Source organism: Mustela lutreola, chromosome 13, assembly GCF_030435805.1.
Source record: "Mustela lutreola isolate mMusLut2 chromosome 13, mMusLut2.pri, whole genome shotgun sequence".
In the NCBI taxonomy this organism is placed as follows: domain Eukaryota; kingdom Metazoa; phylum Chordata; class Mammalia; order Carnivora; family Mustelidae; genus Mustela; species Mustela lutreola.
In genome coordinates this window covers 63,239,680-63,257,890 of record NC_081302.1, presented here as the reverse complement: position 1 = coordinate 63,257,890, position 18,211 = coordinate 63,239,680, and the positions used below count along the sequence as shown (strand labels likewise).

General features: G+C 48.7%; 1 protein-coding gene across 1 annotated transcript in view; it reads left to right on the top strand.

Moving 5' to 3' along the window:
- TMEM272 (transmembrane protein 272) overlaps nucleotides 1-18,211 on the top strand; it is a 31,814-nt gene that overhangs the window by 8,214 nt on the left and 5,389 nt on the right. The window contains 1 exon segment of the mRNA XM_059143991.1: nucleotides 16,874-17,038. Coding sequence (XP_058999974.1) covers nucleotides 16,874-17,038 — 165 coding nt within the window.

The window sequence follows — 18,211 nt, the reverse complement described above, 5'->3', positions numbered from 1 at the left end:
CTCTCACTGTTTTACATGCGGATGGACTTCTAAGTCACTGTTACTTCTCACTGGAAAGTACTGGCCAGCCCCGCCCACCCCCATCTCTTCCTGTTTCCGATTGCTACCAACAAAGAAAACCCATCAAGTAAGAAGCATTTTCATTTTCTAGTACTTAAACCTTTAGAAATTGACTAAAATTGTCATTATCACCAAGATTAACAGGGATCTACTCTGGTGAACTTCTGTGTATTTGAGAAGCTCTTAGAAATATATTTGAGCTTCTGAGTATTTGAAAAGCTCTTAGAAGAGCTTCTGTTTAAAAGGGTTAGGGAAGGGGCTCCTGGGTGGCTCAGTAGGTTAAGCATCTACCTTCCACTCAGGTCGTGGTCCCGGGATCCTGGGACCGAGCCCAGAATTGAGACTGCGACCTGCATCAAGACTGAGACCTGCATCGGGCTCCCTACTTGATGGGGAACCTGCTTCTCTCTCTCCCTCTGCCGCTCCCCACCCCACGCTTGTGTACTCCCTCTCTCTCAAATAAATAAGTAAAATCTTAAAAATAAATAAATAAAAGGGTTAGGGAGCACGCCATTAAGTTTTGTGAGTTTTTCCATGTTCCCACTGTAATAGTGGGAACTTTCATTTGAACCTGTAAATTCACAGTGAGTTCTGTGAATTAAAAAACAGATTCACTACTATGTTTTCATAGTAGTGAAATTATTCACTACTTGGGGGGCTTGGCACTCAAAAGATACTTGTTTTTGCTGTCAGTTGAAAAAAATCCACATCAAATATCATAAAAAGTAATTCATGCAAGGGGACAGAGAACCAAAGCACAAGCAAGGAAAGAATGTGCAATACCCCTATCAACAAAAGTATAAATGAAAACCATAATTAAATTCCATTTTTATCTTTTAAAATAATAAAAATTCCTTAGTCTTTCTAACACCGAATGCTGGCCGGGGTATGGTGAAACTGGCATTTTCATGTATTGCTCATGACACCCTAAGTGGAAAACTCTTTTGAAAATTAATTTTATCTCAAGAATCAAAAATGACTTACCTTTTAAATTCAGTAATACCACATCTAATTACTTATTCTAAGGAAGTATCTCATGTATGGAAAAAGCAATTTTCAAGGAAATACATGTCTTCTAGGATTAGTCAAAATAATACAAAAATTCAAAGTAAATGTCTACCAAGAGGTGTGGTTAAGATAGCCTGATATATCTCTTGCTCTGTGGAATGTGATAGAATTATTAAAATGATGGTTATAAAGTCCAAATAATAACAGAAGGAATTCTTATGTTACAAGGTGAAGTGTGAGTTTAATGTGCCTGCTGAATGCAGCCATCTAGTCGTGTGCGTGTGTGTGCGCATACATGTACAAATACATATACATACACTTGAAAGAAGAGCTCCAAAATCCTAACAGTTGGTGGCCTAGGTGTTCTGCAGTTGTTTATAATAACAAATGGTTTTCTTTCCCCTATGATCTAATTTTTCTGTTAGTTTATTTCCATGATTTTAAAGAAAATATTCCAAAAGAGAAACCGAATACCTCCTCACCACCATCACATCCTGTCTCCCCTTTTTGTTTCTCTACTGCAGTGACTGGTTTCAGCTTATCTATGCCCTTCAAGCTACTTTTTCTTTCAAAGAACACTTCTTCAATTTTTTAAATGATAAAAGTAAAACCTGCTCATGGGCAGCAAAGTAAGGCAGGATTAGGGTATAAAGTAGAAATGAAAATGCTTCCCGTTGGTGCCTCCAGACCTTTCTTCCGGTCTTCGTCCCGCAGTCCTGGCTCCAGCCCGATCTCTGGAGGCAGCAGTTATGAACGTGGGGTGTGTCTGCTCCAGAGCTTTTCCTCTGCATTTACATTCACACGTGGGCAATGTTTACACAAATGAAATCGCATTATACACATCACCCTGCCCACTCTGATTGTGACAGGTTGTACCACATTTCCCTCCAAAGAAGTGATGTCAACGGTGTATCCTTAGCTCTGTTTCCTTTTCTCCTCACTAAAATCCTAAACTGTTTGCTCTTTGCCAAGCCGATAAGTGAGAAATGATAGCTCACAGCTGTTTTAATTAACGTGTCATTCCTTATCAGTGAAGTTGAACACAGTTTACTAGGTCTGTTGGCCTGGGGATTCCGTCTTCTCTTTCTGGCTGGCCGCCAGAGCTCGGCGGCAAGGTCACAGCCACCTGTCTCTTCAGGAACATTCTCGAAGCCATGACAGAATTAGTAGCACACATTACTCTCTTTGAGTTTTCATCCATCTTAACAGCTAATGAAGATAAAGGGCTGGAGGGAATAAGAATTGCCCCATTTATAAGATGATCTAAATCCCTGTAACTTGTGTTGGTTGATTCTGTTGGTTAACACTTCCTTGGGTCTGATACTGTTACCAATAAGGGTATCTGTGGTTTTAAAGTTTATGTTTCTACCTCTATTTGCAGCTAGTGACTAAAAAGATCAGTCAGCTTGGGATATTTGCATTTAAAATTTCTCTGTGTGTTCCCCCCTCGCAATTTCCTATAGTGGACACTGTTCAAGTTTCCTGTGAAATTAATGTGTGTACTTCCTGTCCCATTCAGTGGCCCAAGGTACAAATGTTTGTATTGTTATAATGTCACACGAACAAGTACAGGGGGTTTCCACAAAGCTGTTGTAGATTTAAAAACTGGAATATCTTGGGTTGTGGGTATGACAGGAACCATTCAACTCCACACACAAGTCTGAACACTTTTATTTCTCCTCCCTCCGTTATTTCCCTTCTGTAATGTAGAAGGAAAATGTTATGGCCCCTGGCTAGCAGTGAAGTCCACACCAACCTCTGAGAAAAAAATTCCACCAGCTTCTCCATGTGATTTACATACTCCATCCATGCGCCTCCGGCCCGTGTTAGTGAAGTTCACGAGTTCTAGAACTCTAAGGGCTGTCTGGGAGGGCAGAGATGCAGGACCTCTGGAGCTGAGACAGGAAGAGAGACACGTAGGTACTGGTGACATGGTCTCTAACACTGTCAGTGGTAGAGGGAGTGGGGTTTCTCTCCCCTCAGACCTGCCCGGAGACACAGATGATGAGACATGCCCAGAGCAAGGGCTTTGCGTCTACGTGAGACACACCTGTTCTTTACCTCAGAAGGATGAGGAAAGGAACTGTCCCTCCTGGTTAGGAGCCCCGCTGGACCAGACCCTTATCCTGCCCTTTTAGGCAACTGAGCTTGTCTTCAGGTGCAGGACGGTTGTTTTCCTAAATAGGGTTTTAAGTGGCTTAGCTTATATGGTGCCCTGTGGTAATCGACCCCAAAAAGTGTGGGCACCAACAATAAATCTGTGATTCATTCAGTCACCAGTTGCTTATGACTGGAGGGCTACTTTCTGTTTAACAAAAGGGCATGCACTTGGGGAACCCCATCGAGCCAGAGAGGCAGTCTGATTTCATGTCTCTCTGTGGAAAGCCAAACGAACGGTGTGGGAGGAGGCCATTGCTTACCCACGGCTGCAGTTTTCCCGATTTGCTATGTGAGAGGACACCAAGGTGGTGGTTTTTGCAAGGATACTGTGGAAAAAATGGAGCCTGGTGAAGAGACACTTGACTGCTATAGTTCATAGAATCATCAAATACATATTGAAGACCTACTTTGTGCCAGGAAGACACACTCACACATGTCTTCTACACTCGCTTCCGAAAAGGCAGCATCAAGAGTCAGAATCAGCGGAAGGCTGTGTGGGAATGACCTAGCTCTGCATCCTGTAGGATGGGGGGGAGGGGGGCCGAGGAGCCCTGATGCTCGGCTGTGTTGCTTTGCGCCCTTGATCATCCCACTGTGATCAGAATTACCAACATGGGTTCTGACCGAGTGAGAGCTGGCATCTGGCAGATCCTCAGGTACCTGAGTTCCAATCTAGCTCTGTGACCTTTGGCAAGTTCTCCACTCTTCTGACCCTTTGTTTCCTCGTCTGTAAAATGGGCACAGCACTCCTTATCTGGGAAGATACGATGGTGCATCCAGGTCACCGAAGGAGAAAGCAGGCCAACCTCCCTGCCCCACCCCTCAACCTGCGAAGCCTTTCTCTCTAGGTTTTCTCGCCTCTCCTCCAGTTCTATGGCAAGGAGGAGAGACTGTGGGCTTGGAGGTCACAGAGGTCAGATCTCAGACAGAGTCATCAAGGTCTCATTTCAGATCCCAGCTCTCTCCCTCACTTGCTGAGTGATTTTGTACAAACTGAATCTTGGTTCCTTCTGTAAAATGGGGCGTGCCTGCCTCGTGGAAGCTGGAGAAGGAAACCAGGTCACGTGTGAAAAACCTTGGCAGGGCACCGGCGCTGTGTCTCGGGTTTGGGACTGACCCCCCCACTCCCCCCGACTCTGACTTGCCCTAAAGGGGGTCCTGCAGATCCCCAGCCAGGTTGTGAGTGGGACATGCCCCGGAAGCAAAGTGATGGGAACGAACGTCCCACATCCCATGGTCATCCCTGGAGCTGGGAGCACTGGCTAACTCACCCTGCCTGCAAGTTAGCAGAACATCCTCAGGAGACAGAAGCCTCTGGAGAAGGAGCTGCCTGCCTGGGTGGCCTCCTGCCAGGAGGCCCTGCTCCCCCGGTCTCCCAACCCTGGCACTACGAGCAAGGATGAGATTATATTTTAGGTTCTTTCCATTTTTTATTCACACTCATTTTCTTTTTCTGTGAGCACCGTGGACACACCATGTGACTTGGTTTCAGGTGGATAACGTCGGGACTCCACAAGTCTGTAGGTTCTGCTGTGCTCAGCACAGGTGTGTCTGCCATCTGTCACCTGTTATCTGTCATCTGTTATAGTCACGCTGATTGTACTTGCTGCACTGTGCCTTCCATTCCCACAACCAAACGGGAAGCCTGCCCCTCCCACCCCCTTCCCCCAAGTTTGTCCATCCCAAAGCGTGCTTGCAACAGGACAGTGCCCACTCAGGACAGGCTTCTGGAGACGCTTTCTGCAAGTGTCCTGTCTTTTACATTTGCCTGGGTCAGCCAGCCCTCCCAGAGACCAAACAAAAACTTCTCCCAAGTAGAAAATTGTACACCTGCCCTCTAACCAGGCTTTAGGGGCAAAAGAATAGAAGTCCCTCCACCGTTCCACCAAATGCCTTTACAGTTCTACCTCATTCCGGGCTGGGAAATTTACAAATTTCATAGTTAGGGGCACCCGGGTGGCTCAATGGGTTAAGCATCCAACTCTTGATCTCTGGTCAGGTCTTGAACCCGGGGTCGTGAGTTCAAGCCCTGTGTCAGGCTCCATGCTGGATGTAGGGCCTACTTAACAAAGAGAGAGAGAGAAAGAGAGAGAGAGAGAGAGAATTTCACCATTAACACTCTTCTTAGAATTTAGACTGGAAAAAAAAAGCCTACCAATCTTATCCCAAATTTCTTAAAATGCTATACCAGATGCATATATACCAGGATGTTTTCCTTTTGTGTGACTTCAAAATTTCCTTCTTTCCGCATTTTCCACATTTCCTATTAAGTGGTACGTACTTATGCAATTAGATTTAAAAAAATTATATTTTTAAAACAGTCTTCAGATACCCCTTACGTTGATTTGCAGCTGGTCCCTCTCCACCTGTAAAGTTAGTCAAATGGTGGTGGGGAAGGGGAGGGGAGAGGAGAGAGGCTTGAGGCCTCACGGGAGTGACGCATCCATCTGCCGGTCCATCAAGAGAGCAGGGCAATCTCTGTTATGCGTCAGACCCCTCCAAGCCAGCCAGTAGAATTTCCAGGCCTCCTCTGGACCACTACCCGGCCCTGACCGTCAGCTTCCCATCTTGTATATTCTTTTCTGTCAGGTTCCCTCTGCTGCGGCGCACTCGCTTCCCTGTGCCCTGACGCTGGCTTGGAGAATGAATTTAATAACTGGGAAGCAATGAAATCTTGATGAATGCATGTGCAGTGTGCGCGGCCTCCGGCATCACAGGATAACTCAATTAAATGTGATGAGTGTGGTGAACCCGGGTCACTGGCACCTGTCAGGGCATCCTGGGAAGTGCTCTGGAGCTCCACACGGAGACAGCAGCGGAAAAGGGGGCCACGAAGCACAGACTCAGGAGTGACACTGAGAGAGAGGCCTTCTACCCTATGACTGGACCCAAAGAACTGGGCCCCTGGGTGTTTGCAGCCCCCACTCCCCGGTGAGGTGGGGAGAGGCTCCCAAGACTCTACACACCAAACGCAGAATGGCAGTTTTATTCTACAGTTCAGCTAAGAGCAATAGCACATATTGTGTCGTTTTTTAATTTACTTTTAAAACTTGAAAATGTCTCTTCTTCTTGATCAGATTAATCTGACCTCCAGTTCCCACTTGCCAGACTAGCGAGAAAATCCATCTTGGGCACCTCAGCCACATAGGAGTTCAGGTTGTAGGAGTTGCAGGGGGTGGGGGCAGGTCACTTTTTTGGGGCTTGGGGGAAGAGAATGTTGCCATTCTCCAGGCAAGGCCTTGATGAGTCTATTCAGATCCTTTGTGCACCTTTTCAAAGGTGCCCTCCCTGTAGGGATGGCTTCAAGGGCACACAGCTGAGGAGCAGACAGTGCTTTTCTTGGAAGGAAGGACATCCCCTTCTTCCAAGCGAGGGACACCCCACCCAGGCCCCCTGTTTCCTGTGCAAACTGCCCCTCAGGGCACTGTCCTTGCCAGGTAGTCAATACCAGGGCCAGGCATGGGCTGTTGGGGTCTTTACAAGCCTGGAGGCCTGGTGCCCCCTTCTAGATGCTTCTTATAGTAATTCCTTCTGGATGCTGCCAGGCAAAGGGCCACCAACCACAGGGGCCATCAAAGAACTCCATTCCTCACGGGCTTAAGAGACTGCCCTCTCCCCCATCCATGCCTCCTCCCCACCTGGGCTCTCTTCTCCCTCCCTTTCCTTTGGGACGGACTCATGGGACTGCTCTCACACACGAGGAAAGCACAATGTGCCACCCTTGCCAGAGATCAGCAGAAGAGATTCTAACATCTGCCTTCCCAATACTTCTTACTAACTCACCGCCTTGAAACACTGGACAGTCAAGGATGTGGGCAGTGGGGGTGGTTTCCGAAAGTCCTTCTCAGAAAGAGATGCCTACAAGATCACCCGACACGTCAAAGGCAGTGAATTCTGAACCAAACACATGTTCTTTCCCCAGCAGCTCCTCCGCTCTCCATCCCTCTCATCTCTGGCAATGCCACCGTCGTCCTCGCCACCCGAGCGCAGCACTGGGATCACTTCTGGCTCCTTCCTTCCCTGCAATATCACACCCAACTGGAACTCAAGGCCCTGCCCAGCCTGTCCCCTTGATTGCTCGCCAGGCTTGATCGTGGCTCAGCCTCCTCGACCGTCTTCCTGCCCCATCGCCGTGCCATGGCCCTATCTTTCTTCCAGGGGTCTGACTTCCACTATGTCACCCCCGGCTCCAAATCTCTCAACGCCCTGTATCTTCCTAATAAAAATTTTAAAACGCCCTATGCTCACGATCTCTTTTCCAATCTCATCCCGCATTTGTCTTTTACCAAGGACCTATGCTCGGCGACACTCCCCAAAACCACCGTGCACTTTTCTTACTTGGATCTTCTGTCTGCTCTAAAAATTTCCCTTCAGCTGCCAAGCCATTTCTCCACAACTCAGCCTTTCAAAACCCTAGCCACCCATGAACAGCAGGGCGATATCACCTCCCCTGGAAGTGTTCCTTGATTGCCCCGGGCCTCCCTTCTTCTGGGCTTCTTACTGCTCCGTACACCTCTGCTCGCCCCTTTCACCCACCCATCTGTACCATTCCTTGATGCCTCCCATCTCCCTTATGAAATTGTGAGGTCAGAGCTGGAGTGGCTCATCCTGCCCATTTTGCGTCTCTCCAGACTTTGTCAAATACAAGAATGCATGGGTGAATATCTGTCATGAATTGGGTTAGGCGCTGAGTAAGTGCACCACACCCCCCCACACACAAAATACTATTGGCTGTGACCTCTAGGGGGTGAGCGGGCAGTTGTGAGACAGGCCAGGTGAGAGGGTGTTGCAGGTGATGTGACCCAGAAGGGCAAGAGGAACAGGTGGGAAGGTCGAGGCAGAGACGGAATCACCGGCTACACCAGGAGGGGACAGGAGCGGCATTGGTGATGGGGTTTGGGGCTTTTCAGGATACAGGCAAGTGGGGAGGGCAGTTGGGAAGGAAAGGGAGTCTACTTCTTTAGTCTACGACCCGGAACCCGAGACTGTGGTCTCGGAGGTCTCAGAGTTATCCTCCCGCGCCCTTCGACACCTGTCTGCTGGGCCCTTGGTGGTCAGGGGCACCCTGAAAGGTGGTGTTGCGGAGGAAAGCCCCAGCTGGTAGTCTTGGCCACCACACTGAACTACTTTACCCTGAGCGAGAGCAGGGGTGTACTTGCTATTCACAGGGAACACGTTCTGGAGGTCCTTGAGAACAGGCTAAGCTAAAAGCTGTCCACGTTTCCTATCAAGGTTACCCCTTTCAAAAATGCTTTGAGGGACTCTGTCGGTGAAGCGTCTGCCTTCGGCTCAAGTCATGATCCCAGGGTCCTGGAATCGAGTCCCGCATAGGGCTCCCTGCTCAGCGGGGAGCCTGCTTCTCCCTCTGCCCGCCGCTCCCCCTGCTTATGCTTTTTTTTTCTCTCTCTCTCTCCATCAAATAAATAAATAAACCCTTTTTATAAAATGCTTTGAATACTTGTGGCTGCCCACCTCGTCCCACAGTGGGGCACTCCCATGTCTCCGCCCAGTGACGGTGGGAGCAGCAGAGGTAATCCCAGCTGAGGGTGTGAGCAAAGATGCCGCGCTGGCTCATCCTGACACAGTCTTCCTCCTCGGCCTCTCACTAAGTCAGGACCCGTTTATCGATGCTCTTGGCATAAGAATAGTTTGGCTCCAACCCTCTCACTCGAATATCCTCCCACATGGCTCTAACTCTGGATTATTTCCTCCTTTGGGACTCAGTCGATTTAGCTCTTTTGCCGAGCTCTTTCAAACGGACTCGATAGAGGCTCGTCTTACCAGAAACCAGAAGCCAGTGCTCTGAGCCACATTGGAATCCGTGCTTGGTAAGCTCAGAAGCACGGCAGCATTTGTCAGTGGTGTTCATTGCTGTCAAGCTACCATCCTGGCCTGAGCAAGGCCCTGAGGCAGCTCAGCCTCTGTTTCAGAGAGGTCAGATGATCCTGGACTGCAGAATCAGTTCTCCCGAGAGGCGAGGCGGCAGGGTTGGGGGGAGGGGGCGGGCTCAGGGGAAGCATGTGTTGCTGATCCCTGACTCGCTGCACGGGTCCTTTTTAGGACGAGGTGATCAAGAAGCCCCAGCATTTTTAACAGCTGATGACTTCCATCCCAATGAAACCCGCGGCCCCAGCACCTCGCGCTGCCTGGAGCCACCAGGCTCTAAGGAAGGCCTGGCGGTAAACCCTCCGGCCCCTCTCATGAACAAGAAGGCATGTGATAGCCTACTTCACCATCCCTGGGTGGTTGCTTTCAGTCTCTGATTCCCAGATTCTGTTTGGAGAGAGGCTGATTTTGTAGCTACTGTGGCCAGGGAATCCAAGACTGATGTCTCAGAGCTGGAGGGAGCAGGTTTGAGCCTCAGGCCCAGATAGGGGGGCTGCAGAGAGGGGCTTCTCGTGAGTCGGGGTGCGGTCTGATGCCAGTTCCAGACAGGGAGCTCTGGTTTGGGACTGTCCCTGCTCAACGCATTCGAAGTCCCTGGGAAGCACAGGGCCTCCATCACGGCTGTTCTTCCCGTTCTGTGTTTGGTCCCTAGGTGGGGTCTGGAGTCAAAGGGAAGTCACACATCCTGAGTAATGGTAATAGCGATGATAATGACAGTGGCTAACACTGAGCCACGTTTATCATGCAGCAGACCTTGTGTTTCATGCCTTACGTAGGTTATGACATTCGATCATTTTAGCAGCTCTATTAGCAAAGTCCTAGAATTATGCCTGTGTTTTAAATGAGGACACTTGAAACCTCAGGGGTCAAGGGCCCTGCGATTCCCAGGGCTGGCTGTGGGCCCCGAGGGTCTGGCTCCAGCTGCCCGTGGTCGTGCTCTACTCTGGGTGGTCCTTAGGGACTCTCTGGCCTGAGGCTCCCCTCCCTGCCTCACTCGGAGATAGGAAGCTTGTGTGGCAGAGGCCTCCCTGGGGGTTGCTCCTCGTCCGTGTCTCTGAACACGACACTTGATTCCACATGTGGCTGAGTGACGCCATCTGTCACTAGTCTGCGGCACAGGGAAGGGTTTTCCGGGATGCCAATCACTTTATCATTCTGGTGACAAGCCCAAGGCTAGAAACAGAGATGGATGCAGCAGCTTCTTGCTGTCCTATCACTTCCCAGCAAGTAGTTTCTTCCCTGACCTCCACTTTTTTTTTTTTTAAAGATTTTATTTATTTATTTGACAAAGAGATCACAAGTAGGCAGAGGGGCAGGCAGAGAGAGAGAGGGGGGGGGGGGAGGAAGCAGGCTCTCCACCAAGCAGAGAGACCGATGCCGGGCTCAATCCCAGGACCCTGGGATCATGACCCGAGCTGAAGGCAGAGGCTTTAACCCACTGAGCCACCCAGGCGCCCCCCCTGACCTCCACTTTAAAGTGGAAATTAAAACAGATGCGGCTGGATTTCCTAAAATTCTCCCTTTGGCGGGGCACATTGCCAGCCGCACTGTATCCCCGATGGGCAACAGGGCCTGCTGTGTAATCTGCAAGGCCCAGTTGCAAACGGAAATGCAGAACACCTTGTTCAAAAAACAGGGGGGAAAAGCCTTTTTCAAGGTATGGTAACCTAAAGCTTTATCCTTTCTTCCGCAACCTTTTTTGGCCTGTCATTGTATTTTTTTATTTCCTAATTATTTTTGTTTCAAATAAGCAAAAATAAAAGTGTTTCATTCACAATTTTAAATGACTAGCATAATTTTATCATTCTCCTTAATATTGTATGATGTCAGGGTTTTTTTTTAATTTTTCTTAAAGATTCTATTTATTTATTTGACACAGAGAGAGAGTGAGCACAAGCAGAGGGAGTGGAAGACAGAAAGAGAGAGAGAAGCAGACTCCCCACCAAGCAGGGAGCCCAATATGGGGCTCAATCCCAGGACCCTGAGATCAGGACCTGAGCCAAAGGCAGATGCTTAACTGACTGAGCCACCCAGGTGCCCCATGATGATAGTTTTAAACACAAAGAGCATTTGACTCAGAAACAGAATTGCCAAAACGACACATTTGTGTTTCTAGATCTTATGTGCATATACGTATTTTCTTTTTACCAGAACCATGGAAACATTACACAAAAGGATCACAACTGTTTTCACTCCGCTTCTTGAGAATGTGTGCTTTCTACCAACATTGTCTGTGATGCGAGAGGGAAGCCTGAATGGCAAAGGAACTAGGGATGGCCCCAACCATCCCTTTCCTTGTGTGGCATCATGTTGGCAGTAAATGGTTGGCCACTAAGGGAGGTCACCCGGGGAAGAAAGGAGGTGATGGGGCTTCTTGGCTGTTGGTGTTTCTTAGTCCGCCGCATCCTTCTGTCTGCGTTTGAGGCAAATTCTGGTTCAGAGATGTCCCTTGGGGTTGTTGTCATACCTGCTTCCTTGTAACATCCTTCCCTGGTATTGATTTTGAGTCCTGCTGAGCTCCCACAGCCCGCGGCACTCCAGAATTCAAGAGCACGGCGGCAAGGAGGGGCAGACACTGACATTGCTCGTATCTTCTCACGTCCAGGCTCCATTGTCCCATCGGACTTCCCTGACACGATACAGGCTCAGAGATAAATTCATTAAGCAAGTCAAGACAGCCGGCGGCGAGCATCAAACCAAATGCCAGGGCCTCCCAAGCCCAGGGCCCGGTGTGATCGCCCGGCTCCGGCATCCGGGATAAACCAGCTCTGATGATCAGAATTCTAGCTAATTCAGAGAAGGGAGACGTGAACCCTGGGGCCGAGGCCTCTGCGTGCCTGTCCTCCTCGACGTCTCCTGGAGGAAGGTAAAGGCAGGCCTGAAGGGGAACTTAAGGGGGTCTGTTGAAGGGGAGGGGCGGTACCCTGCCCTGTCCATCGGGCAAGGCTCCGACAAGCAGGGGCAGAGCTCATGGTTTGGTGGCGTGGCTGTCAGTCATGGATCTTCTCTCCTCCAGAGATGCCTGGGATTCACAAATAAATCCTAGGTCTCTGACGATCCGAAACTGGAATGGACCTTGTAGATTAAACTAACCTGAGAGGGTTCAGTGTAAGTAATAGAAAACCCAACTCAAACTGGATTAATTAATAAAGAGGAGTTATTGGTTCATGTCAACAGAAATTATTTAGCTTCGTGGGTGTGTAATTCAGTGGGTGACAAATGCCACCGAGGACCCAGTTTCTTCTTGCCTCTCCTTTTTGCCTTCCCTGTGTCGGTCTCAGGCTGACTCACCCTCACGGTGGCAAGATGGCAGCCAACAGCCCCTAGAGCACGGTGCTTGCACACCAATGCCTGGGGTGGGAGAGAAGCCTTGCTTCTGGAAAGTTCTATCCAAAGAGTGAGAACGCTTTTTTCCTTTTTTCTCTGCTTGAGTATGCTTGGCCCAAGATGAGTCAGAAGCTTATCCACCAAATGATAACCTATCCAATGAACCCTACTCTGCTGATTAATTTACAGCTAAACCTCATGCCCTTCTCCAAAGCCCTGGGTGGTGTCAGCTTGTGCCAGAGCACATAAACTGCATAGGAGACAAGGAAGATGGGCAGGTGGGGAGACATGAGCAAAAACCGGGTGATTACCTGGAGAGGAAGGGGTTAAGGCTAAGGAAGCTACCGCGATATGCTGTCAGGGCTGGCATCAGAACCCAGCAGGATACAAAAATGTGTGATGTTATCAAAACTTTAACAGTGAGAACTGGGGAGGGGGCAAGCTCCCCGAAATGCATTTGAATTCGTAATGACGGAAAAAGTGCTGTATTTATTTATTTATAATATATTTATTTATAGTTTATTTCTTTTTTATTTTATTTATACAAACAAAACCTGTATGTGCCGGCCATTTAACAGATGGGGAGACTGAGAAATAACAAGGGGAAATAATTGCCTAATCACAGTGCCGTATAGTGAGCTGGGGTGTGCATCTGCGAATGCATTGTACAGAAGAACATGGCAGCCCAGGAGGTCATCTAATTTGCCCCAAGCCACACAGCTAAGGAGTGACTGGGGCCAGGACTGGATCCAGATCCGTGCAACTCCCGCAGCTCTGCCCTCTCCCAACCCCAGAGGGGCGAAATGATGGCAGGAGCCAGAAGAAAGACCCCAGGCAGCTAAGAACTCTCTTCCACTGTGTGTCAGTAAGAAGTTTTAGGAGACCATCTCCTATCATATTCTATGGGAGCTAGCGCCAAAGAAACAGAAAGGGAAAGGAGACATCGTGAAGCAAATTCTGTAAGTGATAAATCAAGTTGTCAGTGAATCTTGGGCAGGGAGGGGGAGAACCATCTGCGGCGGGGAGAGGCTCCCAGGAAGCGAAGGGTCGATCCTGCCTAGCTGGGCAAACGAGGTGGCTTCTGGCGTCCTGGCACGGGCAGAGCAGCAGTTTATAAACTCCTTTTCTAGAAGCTGTCGGAGTTGGGAGAGGTGGTGCAGGAAACGTGGGTCTTAGACCTGGCAGCACGCTCATCGGAGACATTCTGCTCTCTCAGAGAGGCAGGTCTGGGCTTGCACCCCTCCCTCCCTCCTGTGCAGTCGTGCAGTGACCTCCTGCCATCTGCTGACTTGCCAGAAGTTCAGGCGTCTTGGAGGCATCAGTAGACGGCGCCGCAAAGGAATCGAAAGGGTCTGTGTGTTTCTAACTTGGCGCCTGCTCCTTCTCCTTGCAGCCTGCTTCATTGTCCTGCTTTCCGCTCTCCGTGCCCTTCACAGGGGAGCTGGCCACTGGGCTGCTGGACGCCATGGGGCAGCCGCATCTGGCCACAGGACCATGGCACTGTATCTTTACACATAAAACTTGTCTTGGACTCGCTGGCCGGACCCAGGAGGATTTCCAAATGCCTATTAGGTATAGCAGAAGGACCTGGTTGAATGTTTTTAAAAGACTGACTCCTGGTCCTGCTCTGGGAGATATTGACATAATATGTTCAGGGTGGGGACACATAGCTGCGTTTAAAAAATCTGTGGCTAGATGATGTGGTACCTGTGGACCAGGCTGGGGGCCAATGGGCTGGAGGTGTCCCAAGGTCCCTTCCCAGCTCCTGTGTTCCTGTGCGGAAGCCTGTCGTGAGCAGTATGAGAGATACTACAGTAATGTGTTTGAAAACGCATAGAGCGTTTCTTCTGCAGAATGCATGAATAAATGCTTCCATAAGTCTCATATATTAAACAACCTCAATAATCTAGAAGTATGAAGTGTCAAGAGAATGGGAATCCTCCGGAGTAGCTAAAAACCATTGTCATGTGTCAGTCAGTGGATTTAAACCCAGGCCCTGGAATGTCGCTAATGGGGACGCCTGGGTTCTGTACACAGAACCGAGCTAGCCCTATTTCAGTAGAGACCTAGCAAGCCTGCTGTTCTAGTCTCCAAGTTCATAGCCTGCTGGAGTAGAAGTTCAAAGGGCATGGGAGTTGTTGAATAAGACCTCAGAACCCTAAGTGCTTAATGAGTTTGAGGTTTCTCCTTGGGGTGATGAAAATATTTTGAAACTACATAGAGGTGGCAATTAGACAACTTCCTGAATACGCTCAGTGCCGCTGAATACTTCACTTTAAAATGGTTACTTTTATTTTATGTGAATTCCACTCAGTAAAAAAAAAAAAGGAGCTAAATAGTAAAAAACAAAAAACTAATACAAAATAGTACTCTTAGATTTTTAATAAGCAAAAGCTGACAGTTAGATGGGAAATAATAGAACGAAATAAGACTTTAACATTTGCACAGAACTAAAGGAGCTGAGCAGTCTGGGGCCGTTTAGTGGAAGGACAGACAACCCAACCACTTCAGCAGGCCCTGAAGCTGTCATTATCATAGGGAGTTCAAAAATAAACATGTTTTATGTGGCTCTGCTCCACCCTGCTTAGGAAGTCAGGAGTATCCTTTTAAAAAATGTCCTGTGCAAAATCTATCGAGTAAAAGATTTTTATTGGAGGGGGCGGGGCAACAAGCCTTTGGAGCCTGTGGTTTAGTTATCTGGGAAATGACTTTTAACTGGAATAGTTCATTCACTAACAAGGCTGCTTAAATGAAGCAAGAACCTACAAGGCCTGTTCCCATAGACATTATACTAAAATCACTACACTCACTGCAGGAGGAGGGTATTGGGGAATCACTGCTCCGTGATTACGAGTTTCTGTTCGGGGCGTTGAGAAAGTTTTGGAACTGAAGAGTGGGGATAGATACCCAAGATTGGGAACATAATTATTGCCACTGAATCGTGGACAAAATTGCCAATTTACAATGGTAAAATAGTGTTCTATTTATTATGTCATAATAAGACACGTAAAAACATAATTTTTAAAACCCCAGAATATGCCCCCCCAAAAAAGCCTAAAGAGGGTCATTGTGATCCTGCTGATCAGACAGAAAGCAAATCTAGAAGTAAGGTAGGTACTAAGCGACACGTGAAGAACAGCAGGGAAAGACGCTTTTATTAAATTTATTAAGACCCTTCGAAGCCATCTGTGCGCCGTTTGACCCTCCTGTGAGCAGCAGCTGTTTTTATTCATTAGGAATGAGCAGATATAGAAGTCATTACTCAATGTTCATCTCGCAGCTGGGTTTTGAATTGAAAGGCAGTTCATATCCAACAACTTTGGCATCCAGCATTTAAAGGTCTTTGTGTGAAGAGGTTGCATCGAGGCTTGGAAAGTATTTGTATCTAGTAATGGCTTCAGGGGAGCATCAGAGCTATCGTGGAAGGCAGGCCTCCCCAGGTTGATGACTGGAGCAACGTGCATATTTGATTTGACTCTGGGGCCCTGAATCTGTGGGGCTCTGTCTACCCAGGAATTTTTATTAATTTCAGTGGAATATGGTGTAGCCGTGGGGAAACGGCTTATTTCCTCTAAGTCCCAAGGCATTCGTGGGAAGTAAAAATCAAATCAGAGCTAAAACTTGAAATGTCATTATAACAGAAGACTTCGATTTTACAGTGAGCATCCTCTTTCTTGGGCTCTGGTGACAGATGAATCGGTCAGAGGGACTTCATCGCGCTGCAGTAATAAATTAGCCCCAGAATCTCAGTGGATCAGCACTGTAAAGGTTTATCTCTTGCTCGTGAAAATGCCACTGTGGGTCAGGAGCCTCTCCCGGGTTCTGATGGACTCCCCAGGGTAGTGTGAGGACCTCACACTCCAGACTACTTCAGTCTTGAGCACGGGCCATCTCGACCCATGGATTCCAGGGGGTCAAAGCAGGAGAGGAAGACCAAAGGTCACGTGTCAGGTTTTAAAGGCTTTGTCCCCAGAGTGTCCCACAGCGCATTGGTTAGAATTAGTCACACAGCACTGGCTACCCACCCGGGGACTGGGAAATGGAAGGGACACTCACGGAGCCGTCCATGTCTCTGCCCAGCCACCAAGTATGATGCAACCTGGTCATTTGAGCCAGATTGGTTGCAGAGGGCAATAGGCATTTCTTTCATATATTTTAAATAATATATCGTACCGTCATTAGTTCATAATAGGCCTAGAAGACAGATGCCTGAGAAAAGTAGGGGAAGCATTGCTAGTGGGATTAAAATTACCATTAAGAAAGGGTTCAGCCAGTTAATAGCCAGAAGAAGTGATGTCTGGCCCCCACTCTGCCCGATGTCTGGTGGACAACCACTCAGTCCCCTGAGCATGCTGAAGACCAGGTGGCCCGTGAGACGGGGTGCACTGGGGATCGATCATCTCACAGTTTATAGGAACAGCGTCTTCTGCAGAAATCTCCTGGCTCTTCCCAACTGGCCACTGTGCTCTTGAATGCATTTCTCTTAATCCTCCTTTGTTCTCTCCCCCTTGTAGGCATGAAGTTTTTGGAAGACTGCCCCATACAGCCCCTCATTCCTCTCTATTTGCTGGTGGGTGGGATCATTGGAGCCTTAAAGGTGAAGCATGTTTATCCTTTTTTTGTAGTTCTGGCAGAGATGTAACTAAATGTAACTAAAGGTATGCATCCTTCAGTGGTTTGCTACTTACTTGCAGGGCAGCCAGAACAACTCCCCCGCCCCCAAGCCCCAGGGAGCCCAGGAACGTGGAAGCAACAGGGCAAGGGGGGTCCTGGAGTCCGCTTGCAGAGACATGGGTTTTCCCAGGTGAGAAGCGTTCGTTCATCCACAGCCGGGCCTCTTAGCAGCGGCTTCCCTCCTCTTGCCCTGCGTTCCATGCGCTGCGCTGTGGCTTCGGTCCCACAGCGGCTGACACGGAGGCGTCATTGACTGCCAATTAATTTTACCTTTGAGTCTAGCCAGTGTAATCTCGGTCTTTCTCCGTGCTTCTTTTTCAAAAGCTTCCTGTGAAGGGCAGTGGAGTTCGCGGCTAGTTCAGATGTATTTACTCTGAGCAGCTCGTACTTCCGTTCTCCTCCTCGTTCTTAATTGACTAGCACCGGGTGGTGAGCTGCAGTCATCAATCAAACGCTAACCTCGGATGTTCAAGGGTCAGGGTGCTTCTCTGTCATCCTCAGCTTATGTCCGTGTGGGGAGCCGGTTTGCTCATGGGTTTGTATTGACATCTGTTTTCACAGGAAAAGGGACGGAAGAAAAAAATACGGAAGGTCTTGCGTAGCCTGCGGTTAGGGTTCTGAACCCTGGGCCCCCAGTAGTGTCCCACCTGCCCAAAGCACCTGAGGTCTAAGGTATGCTAAGCTATGTCCAGTCTGCCTCCATTTACCAGCCACCCTTCCCAGCCATCCACGACCCCCTCAGAGCTTCCTGTGTCCAAGGCCAGAACACACAAGCATCTGTTTTTATCTCAACATGGTTTCACAAAAATGAAGCACAAGCGAGAACTAGGTATAAAATGTCATTTGGACCCACTGAATGTTTCTTTTGCCTGCTTCCTTCTGCAGCGTGGGGCCTTTAAGAGATGCTGGCCAGGGGCATTGGTCAGGGTACTGATACGCCATCAAAGGAATGTCTTCAAGATTGCTGCTCTCCTTTGCGGCCAGAAGTCACAGACTCAATTCATGGGAACCATGTCTGATTTGAGCCAAGTGCTCGGAGCCTTTTGTGTCTGATTACTTCACTAGTAAGTGCCCCCCAGCTCCCGACAGCAGTCTG